The 17,636-nt window shown below is 41.9% G+C and overlaps 1 protein-coding gene across 1 annotated transcript in view; it reads right to left on the minus strand.

Annotated features, from left to right (window-relative positions):
- Positions 1-16,035, minus strand: part of wdr11 (WD repeat domain 11) — a 50,267-nt gene extending 34,232 nt beyond the window's left edge. The window contains exons 1-9 of the mRNA XM_086180826.1: positions 15,842-16,035; positions 13,452-13,563; positions 12,235-12,388; positions 11,901-12,074; positions 11,474-11,675; positions 8,644-8,809; positions 3,483-3,594; positions 2,613-2,811; positions 1,546-1,646 (exon numbers count right to left, since the gene is read on the minus strand). Coding sequence (XP_086036952.1) covers positions 1,546-1,646; positions 2,613-2,811; positions 3,483-3,594; positions 8,644-8,809; positions 11,474-11,675; positions 11,901-12,074; positions 12,235-12,388; positions 13,452-13,563; positions 15,842-15,927 — 1,306 coding nt within the window. The 5' untranslated portion in view covers positions 15,928-16,035. The remainder of the gene's footprint in view (positions 1-1,545; positions 1,647-2,612; positions 2,812-3,482; positions 3,595-8,643; positions 8,810-11,473; positions 11,676-11,900; positions 12,075-12,234; positions 12,389-13,451; positions 13,564-15,841) is intronic.
- Positions 16,036-17,636: the final 1,601 nt, after the last annotated feature.

Raw genomic sequence — 17,636 nt, forward strand, 5'->3', positions numbered from 1 at the left:
AAAATATAGGACAGTATGTAAGTGCGAAATGGACAGAGGGATGTTTTTGGCTGCTCAAACCTCTGACATACAGTACGGATGATGAAAAAATGACACCAACAGAATTTCTTGTGAAAGAAAAATAGGTTATTCCTGTATTTTTAAACATGTATTTAATGGTTCCGATGTCATTGTTCAGCATCCATACTAACAAGGATTGTTTTGGCTTTACCGTCGGATGCCCTCCATGTATCACCCATTCATCTGATTACAGCAACAAATGAGCTGCATCAGTGTAGGATTCCCAGAATTATAGCAACCTGCAGGCCAGTGATATTTCAATATAACGAGAGCTTTAGTCAGCATCTGTCAGACAGAGCAATTGCTTCAGGCAAATGTTGGCTCAAATCTGTGAGTGTTTGAGGGGAACAGACAACATCTTCCCCTCTTATGCCAGTGTAACGACTACTGCTCCGCCTCCCCAAGGTCCTCCACTCTCAGCCAGTTTGACTCTCACTGAATACGACAGAAAAATGCAAAAAAAAAAAAAAAGCTAACAAGAAAACCCTGAATCTTATTACTATTTTATACCCACATTCATCTTCTGTCAGGCAGCCCTGCTTTAAATCAACAGCAGGAGGAGGGAAAGGGTGAGTGGAGAGAGGGCGAGAGGGCGAGAGGGAGGGACACCCATCATGAAAGGATGAGATGGTTCAAGTCTGGTATACAATACGAGGTTTCTCGTCTCTAATCTCTAAAGTTTACTGCTAACAACACTATGGAACACAGATCTACTAATCTTGGGTAGGTTGATCAATCTGATGTGCACTGTGTGATGAGGCACATACAGAATCTGAGGGTAGAAAACAAGTCAATGCCCTTTATTTATGTACATAGTTTTAGAGTGTTTATTCAACAATTTAAAGTTTTTATGAGGATGTACGTGTATTTGGTCATGGGTATTGGTCTATCTATCTATCTATCCATCCATCCATCCATCCATTGACCTATCTATCTATCCATCAATCCATCCATCTACCTATCTATCCATCTATCCGTCTATATATCTGTCCAGCAGCAGTCTGACCTTGAGCCAACCAGCTCTGGTCCTGTGTTGACAGCCATCTTTGAGCCTCGATGTAGGACCCCTGTTTCGGAACTAATAACAACCCACCGTTCAGTCTTCTTCTGCCAGAGCCCAGAACTGCATAGTGCACCCTGGGCTTCAGAGAGGAATGTGAAAGGAAGAGCCAAGCACCCATGGGAGAGTACAGAGCAACTCAGCCTGGGGAATAACACTGGCCTGTGTCAGCCACACATCAGTGGAGAGTGAGGGTTGTCCCAAGGCCCTCATAACTCACATGTTATGATCAAAGATATAAGAAGGGCCCGATACGCTGACTTATACAAACATGAGAACAGAACATGTGTGACACGTGGACTTGTACAGGGCAGATATATTTTGTACTTGTAGACAGTGATGCCAACAGCCATGAATGGTGTGTGTGTGTGTGTGTGTGTGTGTGTGTGTGTGTGTGTGTGTGTGTGTGTGTGTGGGAGAAGTACCGATCATGCTGTTGAGAGATAGATCATGAATCCTTTTCTGGTTTGGACCCAGCGGAGCTCCACAAAATGACACAGGGGAGTAGAGTGGTGAGAGACAGGAGCTGGAAGAGAAGGGGGGAGGGTGTTAATCTACTAGATGGCAAAAGGTTGCAACACATTCATTATTGAGCCCAAGTGAACGAGGAGTGATAAATGAATATTGCTTGCAAGGATGATCGACCTGGAGATTGCAGTGCTTGTACTGGATGACATGTTTAACGATTCCTTGTATTGATTAGATGCCACTCAATAAAAAAACAAGAGATGCTTTCAAGAGAAAAAATGTTTTCACAAATGCTCAGGCGCTGGATGCCACCTGGGTTTAACCTGCCAATCAGACCCGAACATTAAGAGTGAAGAGTGTCTGAATACATGTAAGTCTGCATCACATCACAGGCCCTCTAATTCAAACGCTTATCTGTACTTCAAACCATGGCTAAGCATGTTTTTTTTCAGGCTTTAAATGAGAACACTGAGCACCAGAATATTCAGATTACCACAAGAACGCATTTGAATATCAATTTAGTGTTGTGAAAGAAATGGCTAACGTCTGAAATAGAAAACTAGAGTGCTTCAAGCAGATTAATTCAAACTTGGCAGAATTATAATACAGCAAGTATCACTAAGTGGTGACACAAAGGGAGAGAACATGCCATCCCTTCTTTAGTCAAAACTGTGGATTTGTCTTATTTGCCTAAATCAACTATTGGTGTCCTCACACAGGAAGCAAACTTAATAGAGAAATACAACACCGTCGCCTCATCAGCATCGAGGGATTCATCCTTCAAAGGAAAGAAGGGCTCATCAATGATAGCTTAAGTCTCAGCACATCCTACCTGTGACAGTCGCTGGGAAGAGTAAATTTAGGTCAGAGGATTATGCAGTTTATTTAAGTCACGTTACGAAATATTCTGACATTTAACGCTTCCCTCTCCTTCCAATTTAACAGAAATGTAATGTAGGATTGCAGATTTATTTGGCTGTGTGTGTGTGTGTGTGTGTGTTCGTGTGTGCGTATGTGTGTTTACCTGGGATTGACAGGAGCCCTGCCGGTGTAGGCTTTGAGCTCCCACAGCATGACTCTGCCATCGCTCACCATGAGAGCAGCATTGTTTTCATTGACAGGGCAGATAACCATCCGATAGGGCCGCACTGTCTTAGTGACTCGGATAGCATCACACTGAGAGCGCAGGTCGTACACAAGCTCCTGGACGCTCTGCTCTGGGTCTGTAGGGGAGGTGGAAACAGAGGAGTTAAGTGTAGACAGAGATGGTGTGAGAGGGCGGTGAATAAAAAAGACAAATGGTGGGAAATAAAAAAGACAGGGTGAAAGAATCTCAGCAAATTGGCTGGCATGTGAGTGAAGGGAGACACAAATGTGGGATAAGACACTGAGTAGATGTTAATTAGGAGAGGAGAAGGAATGAGGAATGGGAAGAGATAAGCGTGGGTGAAAGAATGACAGAGAGACCAGCAAAGACATATTTTAAGTAAGTGTGAAACGAAAGACAGTAGGAGAATAGAGAGGGAAGGATTTAAGGAGATAAGAAAGGAGGGCAGGAAATAAGGGCATAAACGAGTGTGAGAGACCAATAAAAGAAAAATGACAGAGTGAGAGTAGACAGAGATCAGCGTTGCAGAGATAGCCAGGAGAGTATGTGAGGGAGAGGGAGAAAAAGAGAGATTCAGAGAGACAATGGACTCCCACTAATCCAAAGATAAATGAGACAGTAAGAGAGGCTAAATGCCCACTGGAGCAGAGAGAAAGGCTCGAGGCTCCAACTGCAGTGCTGGTTGGCTGAATAGATGATGACTGGACGACAGCACAGGAATGAGGGTTTGTTTTCTGAGCACTTTTAGCAGACCCGGTGTATGTAAAGGTGAGAGCAGATTCCTACCTGCTGCTCCTGCTGCTTCCTCTGGAACAGAAGTGGAGCGGCACACTCGGAGTGTGATACACCCGTTCTCATGGAGGCAGTACAGGGCATCCCTCTGAGCACATGGGATCACCTAAACACACACAGTCATCACAGATTAATAAAACAGAGTAACACTGTGCTAACACTTGTCGCCCCTCCAGTGAGCTGGAGCAGCACAGGAGAGACGTTGGGTTCAACCCTTATCATTCTGCTTGAGTGGAAATACACTCTGGCTATTCATATTTCTGTTTGTCAGTCCTAATCGTTGAGGGGGGAGAGATGCCATGTCCAGGATGCAACAATGGCGCTTTGCTAAATAACATCAGGGAAACCACAACCAGGCCATGCTTGGTCTATAAAACTCCTTCCATAACCGATGGGAAAGTGCAGAAGAACTGAACATCTCTGGTCAACAGCAAATTCTCTAAAGATGTTTGCTGTCCATGCTGACATCAACTGACTGAAACAAATGAGCATTCCAGCCTTGCTGCAATTTACAAATCTTTGACAAAACTTGCTATTTTCAATGTGTTGGCTGCTTTCGGTTAGCTAGTTGACCAAGATCAATAAAGTAAAAACTTAAAGAGTCCGAACATCAGCCACCAATTCAAAAACTCCAATACTGGCAATATTCACAAATGGGAATATTGTAATTACACTTTCATTCTGTAAAACAGCAAATGGTGTTTTGATAATGGAAATGTACCTACAGTGGCATGATAATGACTGTATCTATAATTAAGTTTTTAAAGTGAAAGGCAGGCCTCTACAGGGGGCTCCCGACTGTTCCAGCGGAGGCTCTGTGAATGAAGGTGAAAGAATATGAAATATTGGAAGGAAAACACATTGTGCCTGTTTGCGATGTGGTTAAAGAAATGGTTACGAGAAAAACAAAGTGTTTTTCCTTTACTTTTCAAGAGTCAGAGAGTAATGAATGACTCACGAAAGACCGGATTCATGTGTTTGATCGAGTCTGAATATATGGAAAAGGGCAATAAGAGGCAATAAGAGGCTGAGCTAGCTTGGTTCTTAAGTTGACTGCCCTCTTGTTTGTGGTATCACTGAGATGATGATCTATATCAGTGGTCCCCAAACTACGGCCCGCGGGCCGGATATGGCCCGCCTCCACATTTGGCCCGGCCCCCTGAACAATACCAGAGACGCATTTTGATTATTTTTTCCATGTGTGTATTTGTATTTGATAATAAAATTGATAACTAGCAATGAACTACTTCCATTATTAAATATTAAGGTGTGTTCACTAGGGCTGCAATGATTAGTCGACGTTGATGACAAAAATCGATAATAGAAATAGTCGACAATGAATTCCATTGTCGACTATTGTCGCCAAACGCGTTTCTCCAACAGAGTGAGGTATCTCACTTGATTATAATCTCTGCCGAGAGTCGCTCATGCGCAGTAGCGTCTCTGTCTCTGAGGGGGAACATACAGGAACGCGGCGTCAACATCAGGCACGCGCACCAAAACTTCTAAAGTTTGGTGGCATTTTAGCCTGGATACGGCGAATAAAAAGACTCGCCTCGGTGAGATTCAAGTAACATTGAAGCCAATACGGTTTTTATGACACACATTGTACATTTTAGAAGCGTATTTTCACTATAAAAGAGAGCTCTAGCGTGATGCCAGACTGTGCCTGACAAATGTATTTTAAATTAACGAATGTTCAATAAAAGATGTATTTTTCATTGTACCCATCTTAATTGTTTATTATCATTTGCCACATAATTAAATCAACTTCATGCTAAATTTAAGAAAAAGTTAATAATTATCCAATGAGTCGACTAATCGTTTCAATAGTCGGTGACTAGTCGACTATTAAAATAGTCGTTAGGTGCAGCCCGAATGTTCACACCAAACACAATGCGAATTTTCACGTCACTTTATTCGTGCGAATTTGATCGCTGGATCAATATGTTTATATTCGTGAATAAAGCAACGCGAAAATTCACATTGCCGTTTGGTGTGAACACAGTCAGTTAGTAACTATTTCATACACGCATGGAGCGTGACATTCTACTCCACCCTTCTGCAGTCTGTGCTCCTATCTGGCAACCCCCAGAAAAAATTCCTAGACCCGAACCCAGAGAGGGTTATTTGGTCGTGTCATTATAGATTTCCTGACTTTTTTTTTCTGTGAAGAACCCAGAGAGGGTTATTTGGTTGTGTGGCTTTCTGGAAAACAATACATTTTTACGTTTAGGCAACCCCATGATCGGGGTAGGACATGGCACAGTCATACTGGATTCTCTAGCAGGGGCAAAGGTAAGTCATTGGCTAGATAGCTACATCAGTCGTCTGCAGTGATGAAGAACTGATGATGGCATTGTAATCAAACATTAACATTCATACAGAAATACAGAGCATGGGAAATTGCATCATAAAATATTACAGTGAAAAACATTGCATCATTAGACGAGAGTTTGTCCCATAATTGCATCGTTCAACCTTGTCAGATTTGGTTTGTTTTTCAGTGATTAAAACTTACACTTGAGGCTTTATGGGCAATATTTGGATTGTTCTCTTGAACAAATGATACATGAGCAAATGTACTGTAATCTGTCCTATACAGGTGAAGAGATACTTCTGTCTGGACTGTCACCTGACCAGGAAGCATCGCCATGCTACACTAAAAACTGGTCTGCTGTCGTGATGGGATCCCAACAGCGGAAACACATGTTGACATTTCCTCAGCCGAGTAGTGAGAATTCATGACTGCATTATTACATCAGGAATCAGGATTCATGGATGGGACAGCAACCATCTTTGAACTTGGTGTTCATTTTCATTTCAACTACACACCTAAATGTTTGGTGACTGCTTGTTGCATGATTGTGGCACTAAAGGTTGACAGAATCTGTCCACAGGCACAGAGACTGACAGGGCCGTTAAGGAGGGTGTCCCTGGGGCAGTGTTGTGTCATGATTCCACACAAACACACACAGACACTCACTGGGAAAGAAACAATAGCAGGCCAGATGCTGTTGCACCTGGTAATTAACAACAGAACCATAATCACCTTGTTTTGATGACCAGGGACAAGGATCAATACCTCCTGATGTCTTAAACGAAGAAAAAAAATCAACTTCACACAGGCTGAATTTCAATTGGACTGCATTGCATTTCTAGCCACAGCGAGTGTACATGCATCCACTGAGCCTAGCACACACGAAGGGACAACCCGGGATGGGAAGTATATACGTGTAGGTGTCTGGTTCTCCCCGTCTCCTCTTGGCTTTCGAGCTTCTGCCCTCCTGCCTGGACATTTGCTAAAGCTGAGTCATCAGTCATGCAAATTGGCTGTATGACAAGCACTTTATAACACTTAGAGAAAGGAGGCACTGGCCTGGGCAGTTGAGTAATACCCCTCCACTCCTGCTCTGTGACTTCCTTGACAACAAAGCCGTGTTTTCCACCTTTGAAGTGTTTTGCAGAGGGTACATTTATCAAAACAGGATCACTGACAAGCCAAAGAAAGTATGATTTATGGGGATGTGTGCTAAAATATGGAGCAGAAGATGTCAATTAACCCTTGGAATCAACTTGAGGAACAAAAAAAACATGGAACGGGCAGAACCTGAACTTCAAGTTAGATATTTAAAAGGGCAAATTATGGATCCAACTGCACAGAGCATGACCAGAAAACCACAAGATACGCTCAGTGTAATGTCAAGCCATCACAATGGCCATCTTATCACAGACAGACAGTGAGTGAGTGAAAGAATAGTTAACAGAATGACACACAGAGAGACAGTTTCTGTTCCATTACGGGGTCTGAAGCCGTGACAAATCCTCTATCTAACCCCCGCAGCATTCATCAATTTCCAATTAGAAATCCAGACTCCAAAAGAAGGGAATTGGCACCTAAAGGTCACTGGTGCTGCAGAAAGGGGATACTGGCAGGAACAAGTAAGACGGCAGTGTGTGTGCTGGTGAGGTTTTTTTTTTTTATTTTATTTTGTTCCTGTCGCTACGGAGTGCACATGCCTGCTGTGCTGTGCACTCTCCAGACCATGATGAGGTGAGCACAGAGAGAGAGGAAGAAAAGTAGAGAACTTTATCATTCACGGCAGGGGGAATTGGCTTCTTGGAAGATTCATCCATAAAAGAAAGACAGACTTTGGTAAAGCCCTGCGAATAATGGAATGAAAGTAGAAATTGCGCAGAGGGTTCATTTGAGGGAAGGGAAAGATGGTAATGTACCAAGCATGTAGGAGCGAGACTTCCTTTCATTAATTTCACCGAGACCAACTAAGCTAATACTGCAAACATTTTGTAAATTGTCTCTGCTTGGAACTTCCAAAGGCAAGCTGACATTCTGACCGTGAACATTCCGAATAATTGGCCAATTAACCACATTATAAGTCCTTTTAAAGACATATTTGACCCAGAAACTGTAATTTGTTTATCAAGTACTTGCTGTTAGATATCTGGAATTCACTGAGGGATTTTTTTTTTTTGCCCCTGCACAACTTCTTTGTGAATACAGAATTTAGAAAATGAGGGCTTGTTGCTGGAAGCTACTGGAGACTAATAATTGACAACGGTAAAACAATACAAAACATCATTTATTGGCCAGATGTGTTCATGATGTGGAGCCTAACATCCGGGTAGAGTCCTGGCCAATGAGGTTGTGGAAGTTTAGATGTTGTTAATTATCAGTCTCCAGAAGCTTCGAGCAACAAGTATGCAGCTGGAGTTTTCTGAATTCCCTATTCATGGATATGATTCATCTACTGGCAAGTACTTGATAAATAAAATGCAATTTTTGGGCAAAAAAAATCACTTGAAGCTGGAAGTTCCCTGGAACTCAAGCCTGTTCACCCAACCTGTTCAAGGTGGGAATATGCACTCTTATTATATCTTGGCACACATCATAAATAAAAGAGAGGATGTGACTTCAGGACAGAACCACATGAGACATGGACCTAGTGGGACAAGGCACACTTCTGATTGCAGAGTGCCAGCATGCTATCTAGAGCCACACGCTGGGGGCTCCATTTGTCTCAAAGTAAACAAGCATGATGGGATGACGGCGGGGTCATATTTACAGCGGTATTGCAGAAGATTTATTGAGTTTGTTATTAAACAGAATGGGCTGCGCAAGTATAGGATGCCTCACCTGGATGAAGGGCACCCCTGAGCGCTCAATGGCCACCACGCCCACTGTCTGGCTGAGCTCCAGGTCCAGGATGAGGATCTCTCTCGGATAAAGTAGCAGCATGTGGTTCCTCTTGGATGGCAGGTAGGACAACTGAAGGCAGTCGTTCAGGGTCACTGCCTCGGTGCTGCAGGGCCACACAGCAGAAGAAGAGGAAAGCAGAAAAGGGGGGTTAGCCTCACTGTTATGTTATATTGTGAATGAAGAACATATTTAAAAATTACACTAAAAACAGGTCAGCTAAAACTCTAAGAGAAATAATTGTGTATTTATTGATTAATTGTCTTACATTTCAAAGATAATTATGCCACCACCCCTTTTGAAAGTCTCTCTCTCACAGTTCAGTAGTTGCTATTTTTGGACACCGTCTTCTTCTTATTTGTTTTAGATGCTTTTGCAGATTTATTCTTACGCTCCAAGCTGTTACGCCTAATTATTGTGAACTAAAAATACATTCGCCTCGATTCATCACAGGCACACACTGAAAGATCTGGATCATGCCACATACTGCAATATACATTCTACAAGTAACCGAACATGCATACAAAAAGACAAATAATTCCAGTGTGATGACATATTAGAGTAAGTTTAATTACAGCGCTCATGTTAGGGAGCAACGAGATCTTTATTCATGTCTTCCAGGCTGAGTGAATTATTACTGTTGTGGTCTCAGTGAGGCAAATGAGAGGGAACTTAAAAGTGAATTTGGTGCAGTGATGGGAGGCTGATGAATTAAGCAGGTATTGGCAGCATCAAACAAAATCCCCTTCTGTAATTTCTGAAATGTATCAACTGAAGATTCTAACTCACTTCTTACAAGCAGGTTTAAATTAGTTGGATATCCTATCATGCATGGCAGTGGAATGTTTTCTCTGCGTGAAACAAAGCAGCCACAAATGCTCCGCAGTTCAGTCAAGAAACGAGGGACAAAGGGTTGATTTTTACTGAATTTATGAGCAGGATTCCACCCATAATGCATGCCTCCACCTTCATCCCTGCATGTCACCATGATCAAATAAAGGAGAGACAGACACCATGGAGGTCATTATCATCTAAAGGCATAGAAGAGAAAATGCAGTCAAGAGAGGCACCTTATGTGTTACGAAGCTACATCACACTGTTAGCAGTTCACTGAAGCCGAGCGAGGCAGCAACAGGGGCTGAAAACAGCCACCAAAGGCAAAACACCAGAAACAAAAAGGGAACGAGACTTCTGCATTAGATGCAGAAAAGAAAGCAACGGCTCTTCAGAGAGAGAAAGAAAACAAAACAGAGAGAAAACAAGCCAAAACATTCTGCTGTCTAAGTCCACAAAAATCACACACTCCTCACATCGCTCCGTCTGCTGCGAGCAAGGCATGGAGAGTACAGCAGGCGGTGGAGGTAATGTAGGAGTACACTGCCACAAGCATACATGTACACACACACACACATTCAGATGATAAGACCTGGGTGAGATTGACAGTACCAGAGGCTCACTCAGATGAACCTTCTAGTCTCCACTGAAAACATAAATAAGAAATAGATGCTGAAAACAATGTTTCCAATGCATTATATAATAGATATCTTTCATACATATAAAAGAGTTGCAACGGTATGAGATTTTCATGGGATGGTAACGCTTCTGAAAGCATCCTGGTTTCACAAATACTGTTTTACACAAGTATCATTAGCAATGACATAACTCTTGAAGGAAGAAAAACATTTTAAAAAAATTCTTATAAATTAAACTTTATTTCATTTTTATCTTCTTATAGAAGTACATGTAAGAAAATCTCTCATTTTTTAAACGTGCCATGGTCCACCTAGGAAACAGTTTATATCACTAAATATACACTCAAAATTTGTTTGGCTGCCATTATCCCTGCTCCTCTAGAATCCTATGTGGATCCTGGTAAATCCCATACATACGTATACAGTATACAGTATGTATATGTATGTATATACACACACTCACACACACACACACACACACACACACACATTAGATGTTGTAACAGATGTTGGTAGTTGTAACTCTTAAGCCCTGAATCTGTCAGTGCGTCTGCATCTGCACAGCCCTTGACCTCCAGTTCCTGGCGCTCCTGCTGACAGGCCACGGCCAGCTGACCTCACATTTCTGCATCAGTGGCTAAACAAGTGCCGTCCACTGATAATGATGTTGTGAGCTCATCTTATCTCCCCAAAAGGCCAGAAATGGGAAACACCGGCTATCAGCACAGTGCGGGGGTGGTTGTCGGCAGGAAAATAAAAGACCTTTGCTGAGTCGCTTCCATCGCTGTTTTCAGTTCACAATGGCAGCAGTGCTGTTGTTCCCTTCCTGATTCCCCTCTTGGCCTTCTAGATCATCTTTGGTGAAGCTTGTTGTGACACTGAAGTCATGAGTCCTCCAAGTAGCTTGTGACGTTAGCTTTTTTGTCTAGCTTACTTCACGTCTGCGTTTACATTTACTCTTGAAAAATCATGAATGTTCTGTTCATTTGTGAGATGATCTTTCTGAGCAAAATATGTAAATATCATTGACTTTCTATTCACCAAAGAGTTTATTTTCTTCAGTGATTCAATCCAATGTTAAAATCCCATTGGTTTATGACGGAGGGAACCTCTAGTGATGCTAACTTCAGTGCTGGCCTACAAACATTCCTCATCCCTCTGTAGCCCCTGGCAAACTCAGCCCAAGCAAGGGGGTCCTAGGTGAGGGTCCAGACTCGGAACGATTCAACAGCAATACACCATACCCCCTGTGTACTACATTCTCAGGTACTGTGATGGAGGTGAGTAGTGGTTCTTACGTGGGTTTTTCATTAGTGATGAGAACTTTGACCTTGTTGAGAGCCTTCTTGGCACCAGTAGGGACCGGCGTAGCAGCAGGCGCAGGCTTGGTATGGGCGGGGCTTGCATGGGGACTGGCAATATAGACCTTTTTGCCAGCGCTCCCTGGTGGTTTGGAGTGGGAAAAGTCTGTGATGAAGACTATTCCTTCGCTGGTCAGCACTGCCGAGCAAAACAAAAAAGAAAAACATTAATTTGCTTGAATCTTTTACTTCCATCACTTGGAAAAAGATCTGGTGTCTATTAACTCGTGTTCAAGGGTAACCAAAACAGCATCTCTATGTGTTGAAAAGTATGCATTAATTTTACAGAATAGTTACATGGGGTGTATCAGTCGGGTAGAAGATTAGATAATACACTGAACAGTAAGTAAGCCTGGTCACCTACATGCCATGTTAGAGGGGTCAAATGGGTCAAAAGAGAAGGAGAGGATGTTCTCAGCATAGCTCTTCTTCCACAGCTTGGTCCCTGTGTCTCCGTTCCACAGAACAATGTAGTTGGGTGGGTGTACGGCTAAGAGCAGATCACGAGACGCATCCTGATTCCACAGCCACTCTAAATCTGGAAGGGAGGGAAAATGGAAGCCAGGGATGAAGAGGATAGAGGATGGTAAACAGAGTATCAGCAAGAGCACATCCAGCCTCCATGTTCCTCTTGGCAGGGCTGCTGCCATGTTCCCGGATAAAGAATCAAGGCGAGGGGGCTCTACAAGATCCCTTACCCTGGATGGGTTTGGAGTGTTCTTGGATCTCACAATGAGCAGTGCCACTAACGACATCCCACACGATGATCTTCCCTGAGGCGTCTCCTGAAGCCAACCGCAGGCAGTAGGGCGAGCTCACGTTATGGTAGTAGTTCTCTCTCGACCATTTAACCTGACAAAAACAATCATGATTATGTGGCAGAAGCTACAGAGACATTGCTAGATTTACATATTTTCCATTTAAATAAAGTAAATAATGTAGTCCTGATGATGAATGTCACTGGTGACACATTGGCTGATAAGAATACAACTATTTAAAACTAAAGCATTTGTTAAAGTTGATTTTTTTTTTAACAACTGTCTGAACAAATGTAAGTGAGAGGGGGAAAGACAAAGAAATCAACAGCCAATCGATGCCAAGCCTATACTTTAAAAGACAAATTATTCAAAGAACAGATTGGTGTATAAAAATTGATTTGACTGTGTTTGTTCCTGCTCTTCCTGGCAGCTCCTTCCATGTCCAACTGTCTTGTGTCAGGGTGGCTGGTGAGGAACGTCCTACCTCTGCAGCCATGGTGCTTTATAAGATTAAAGTGTGCTTTGGAGTGAGGAATGAGTGCTTCAGCTTGAGACCAGCCACCGATAATCACTCTAGAATGTATGGCCCATTATTTACCCTTCAGCAACACACACACACACACGCACACACACACGCACACACACATGCACGCACACACACACACCATACACACACACACACACAAGCACGCGCAATAGGCCTCCCTATCCATGCAGAGGCTTCTTTGTCATTGTTACAAGTGTTGCCTTAAAGAAAAAACAAAGCTGAATCTAACAAAGAGGAAAGACAATAACTTAGCTCAAGGTTACACAATGCTAACATTAGCAGAGTGAAAGAATATTTCACCTGCAGTTGTGTGTTTGTTTTACCCTTGGAAAGATTGTCCTTTGTCAATAAGAACTCTACTTCAGAAAACAGAATAAAGTGGAAAAACTACCATATATAGGACAACCATATATGGTTTAACGTGCAACTAAAGATTTGCCATTCAATAAGAAAATAACAAAAGTTGTCAGCTTCATTTTGTATCATAAATCTAACCTAAAGAGAACCTATTTTTTTAATTAGTCCGTCTTGTGTGAAGCATTCACATGATATTCCCATCAGCCTGCTAAACATTTACACCGATAAAAGAGGAGCAACTGTGGCAGCTCACCTTGACCACATTGGCTTTGTGCTTCTCCAGAACCTGGATGGTCTGGGCTGTCTTTGGATCAATAATGAGGACGCTGGAGTGACATCCCTGAGCTATCAGCCCCTGCCAGCCCCTACAGAAGAGCCAGAGAATGAAGGAAAGGGATGATGGTTACAGTTGCTGAGGACATGAAATGATGTGGAAGGGTCAGAGATCACAAAACAGCCCATACTGACCCATCCCGGGGACATGACTATTAGTTTTCAAATGTAGAGCATAATGCAGTCAGAGGTGTTTTGATTATTTATCATACATCAAATAGTCTGCATGTTCGACAGCACTGCAAGCTAGAGTTAAATCTGACAAGAATAAATATTTTAGGTGAACTAATTGACCCTGATTACTTCCTGAAATGGTCTTTAACTTTCTCAGTTTATTGGCGCTGAGCTCTCATCAGCTGTGTGAGTGCAGGAACTCGGCAGGCTGCTCGCACCAGATCAATCAAACTTAAGACCCCTGCGATTAATCCGTCCACTGGGAAACCCACTCAGACACAATTGAAACCACCCTTCTCAGCAAAGACAAATCCCCATCAGCAGAAGAGAGCTCAAGTCCACCAAGTCTGTGTCACACTGTTTCCTCACACGTAGCTGTGACACACACACACACACACACACACACTGTTATACACTTCAAGAGCACTTATACACTTCAAGTAAGTAATTAACTGTGGAAGAATCACGATGAGGCCTATTAATTAAAGCTTTTACCCTGCTTGCCTCAAGTGTCTCATCATAATTTCTACTCAACACTTTACTTGATGATTTATTGGATGCCACAAAAATATAAACACCATAACCTGTAAAATAGAGCTGGCGTGATATTAGCTTTCAGTCTGAAAATGCTGTTTCATCCAACAAAATTCTCAGCTCACTGCTTATTCCCTCACAAATGTTTCAGAGTGAGCTGAGCTGTGAACTAAACCACGAGGCCGAGTTACAGCTCAATGACTGGGAAAACATCTCAGTCAAGCACTCAACCAATCTGGGGCATAAATCATCTGAGAGGAACTTCAAAGGAAATTGATACTATTAAATTAGAGCGTCTCAATGATCTGTTGATTCCATTATTTGGGTGAGCAGCTGAAGTTTAGCAGCCCGCTCAGCCTTCACAAATGGTTCAAACATCACAATCACCAACGCGGCATGTGCCGGCGTGTTCTAGGCGCTGATCTTAAGAGAGAAGCCTCGGTGGTAGAAGACAGTCAGCAGCCAGGCGACCATCACCAGCACTCAGACTGAGAATAGTGGCACATATCAGGGCTGGACAGTTCTGAAGGTAAACTGATTAGTCCAACTGATACTGCAATAGGATACGATAAAATATATTTGATGGAATTATTATTTTTGTGTCATTAGTCACATTCTAAGTGAAAAACATACTGAAGTTATTATGGTGTGACCCTTTTTGAAGGAATCTGTACCAAACAGAGATGGGGTTTTTTAAATCTGTAGAAAACTATTCGATGGTTCCAATATCACCGAAGCGCAAAAGTACTTCGTCTAGAGTGATATTTTTTCCACCTTTAGCAGACATATCCTGCACTTTCAATATTGCACAAGGCCTTATCACGATTCAGTACAACGCTGAATATTGTTCCGCCATAGCTGATGTCTTTGATTTTTTTTTCTTTTTTACTTGCAAATGCCCAGATGTGTAGCACCATTTTAAGTATGAGATGACAACATCAATGAATATGGTCATTTGGAGACACATATATCAAGAATAATCAATGATCATTGTGAGACTGCACAGTTTGACTGAAACTCAACTTTAAGTAAAGTTAAATGCCTGCATTCATGTAACTCCGATACATCAAAACAGCAAATTAATTAAACTCCATATCATATTTTGGGAGATATAACTTTTAAAGAAGTCCTGGTGCATCTGGCTGATAAAACTGACACAATAACAGCAGGAAACACGTGTGACTGCCGCTCCTTTGACACTTTATACTATTAAATGAGGATTTGATTATGTCTGCAGCAAAAATGCTACATGAAGATCCTTTGCCATGCTTTCCTCGGCACTAACTGATGTGTGAACCAGAAAATTCGATTTCATGAGTGACAATTACTAACAAGTGCTCCTGACTCACAAGACTTCAGAAATGCATCAGGCCCAGCAAAATCTCAAATCACATGACAGGTTGCTTCGCATGTTCATATGCTTTGCTGTGGAAAACATACGGAACCGGCATATATGAACACACGCATCATCCTAATTAGCAATAAATGTAAAGTACACACAGCCAGAGTTTGTAGATATCGGCTGTCATTCGCGCATCTTCATTTCGTACAGGCAGCTGAGGTTATCAATGATGCTAACGGAGGAGGAGTAGCAGTACTCACCAATCTACAGCGGTTTTATTCTGAAGGTTGAGGGTGCCAGTCAACGTCCGAGCCGCGAGTTTGATGTTGACGGTGTAAGGAATCATTGTCGGCAATCGATATTTCTACTTCATTCACGCTAGTTGACCAAATTTCGCTGGAATTAGCTTCTGTGCTTTGCTTCGGCTCTGTGTTGTCAATTCTAGCAGGAAGTGAATCAGTGCTGCTAAAAATAACGTCGTGTGGGAACGAAACCAAGCATAGCAAAGGTTCCACATGGGGTGTTGCGCTTGGTAGTGAAATTAACACATTCTCTGAAAAGTAACATGCTTTTTTATGATTTACATTTCATTTAATGTTTATTCAAGTGTATTTTAATAAACATTTTTCCCCTCTGGAAGTATACATCATGATTATTTTCCTTCTTCTATATGTCAGAATTTCTTTATCATGATAATAAAATTCCTTGGGTTAAGCCTGAAGATTTTTTTTTTATGAACTACTTTTTACACAAAGCAATTTAAAACATAATGTGAGAAAAACAGTTTGTGTGTGGTTATGATGACTGTTAGAAGCTTTGGTCCATCTTTTGAACACACTGTCCAGTACAAGGCAGTAGGAGGTTTTTTTTGGTCTGTTTTTTTTTTTTTTTTTTTTCATTTCAAAAGTTCCTAGTTCAAACTGATAGTCATAGATTGAATTGAATGTCTTCCTCCTTTTTCTATTACCATAAATCAATCTTAATTTTGAGCTTTAAATAAATGTTGACAGAATATATTATATATCATAAACAGGAATATATTGCCATGACTCCCAAGGACCCTAAAATACAGGTTTGGCTGATTTGTTTTTGTAATTTGGTAAATTACACTGAGATACATTTAACATTTGCAGGTCTAATACAAGACACCATTGTTCTACGAGAATCCCGCTTTGATTCATCTGATGCCTTTTGTTTGATATCGGGTACCAGTCTTGAAAGCTTATTAGTGTCTTTTGAAGTTGAATGAAAGAAGGAAAATGCAGAAAAAATTAATTGAATCTGTGATTGATGTTTTGTCTTTGAAAGTTAAATTACTTTAACTATGATTTACTATTATCTGGTAGCTGATAGGATTTGATTGATTCTCACAAAACCTGGTGTTGGCCTTTGAGAAAGATATAGCCATTCTGCCCCACTGACTTAGACATACTGAACATGATAGATTCATTGTTCCCGTTTTACAGATATGCAGAAAAGCTGACAACAAATCGAAAGGTTTTCAGGTTAACAGCTGCTTCACACATGGTTCACTGGCTGCAGTTCAGCTCTGGCTGGCTGTGTTGTTTTAATGATATCAGAGAATCTAATTTCTACAGATTATTTTCCTCGGGACTTTCTCAGTGAAGCACTCGCGCTGCATTGACACAGCAACATAGTGCAGTCACAGCATTAACCTTTTTATTTTCTGCAAAGTAAGTCAAATAAACTCTGCCTTTCCAAGAACCAAAAGAATGAATTTCATTTTCACATACATATCCCAGGTGGCAGACAAAATATCTCATAGCTTTCTTACTCAGCATTCTCCTACAGTTATTTCTGATTAACATGTTAATTGGCAAAGGCAGCACGGTGGTGCAGTGGTCAGGACTGTCACCTCACAGCAAGAAGGTTCCAGGTTTGAGTCCCAGCTGGAGCACGGGGTCTTTCTCCCCCGAAGGCTGCCAGGATAGGCTCCACCCCCCGCGACCCTTAACAGGATAAGTGACAGAAAATGGATGGATGGATGGATGTTAACTGGCAATTGGTTGATTCGACTGCATGTCTCCTCACACA

Source organism: Aulostomus chinensis, chromosome 16 (genome assembly GCF_037954235.1).
Source record: "Aulostomus chinensis isolate RoL2024-O1b breed Wild chromosome 16, RoL_Achi_v1.0, whole genome shotgun sequence".
NCBI lineage: Eukaryota > Metazoa > Chordata > Actinopteri > Syngnathiformes > Aulostomidae > Aulostomus > Aulostomus chinensis.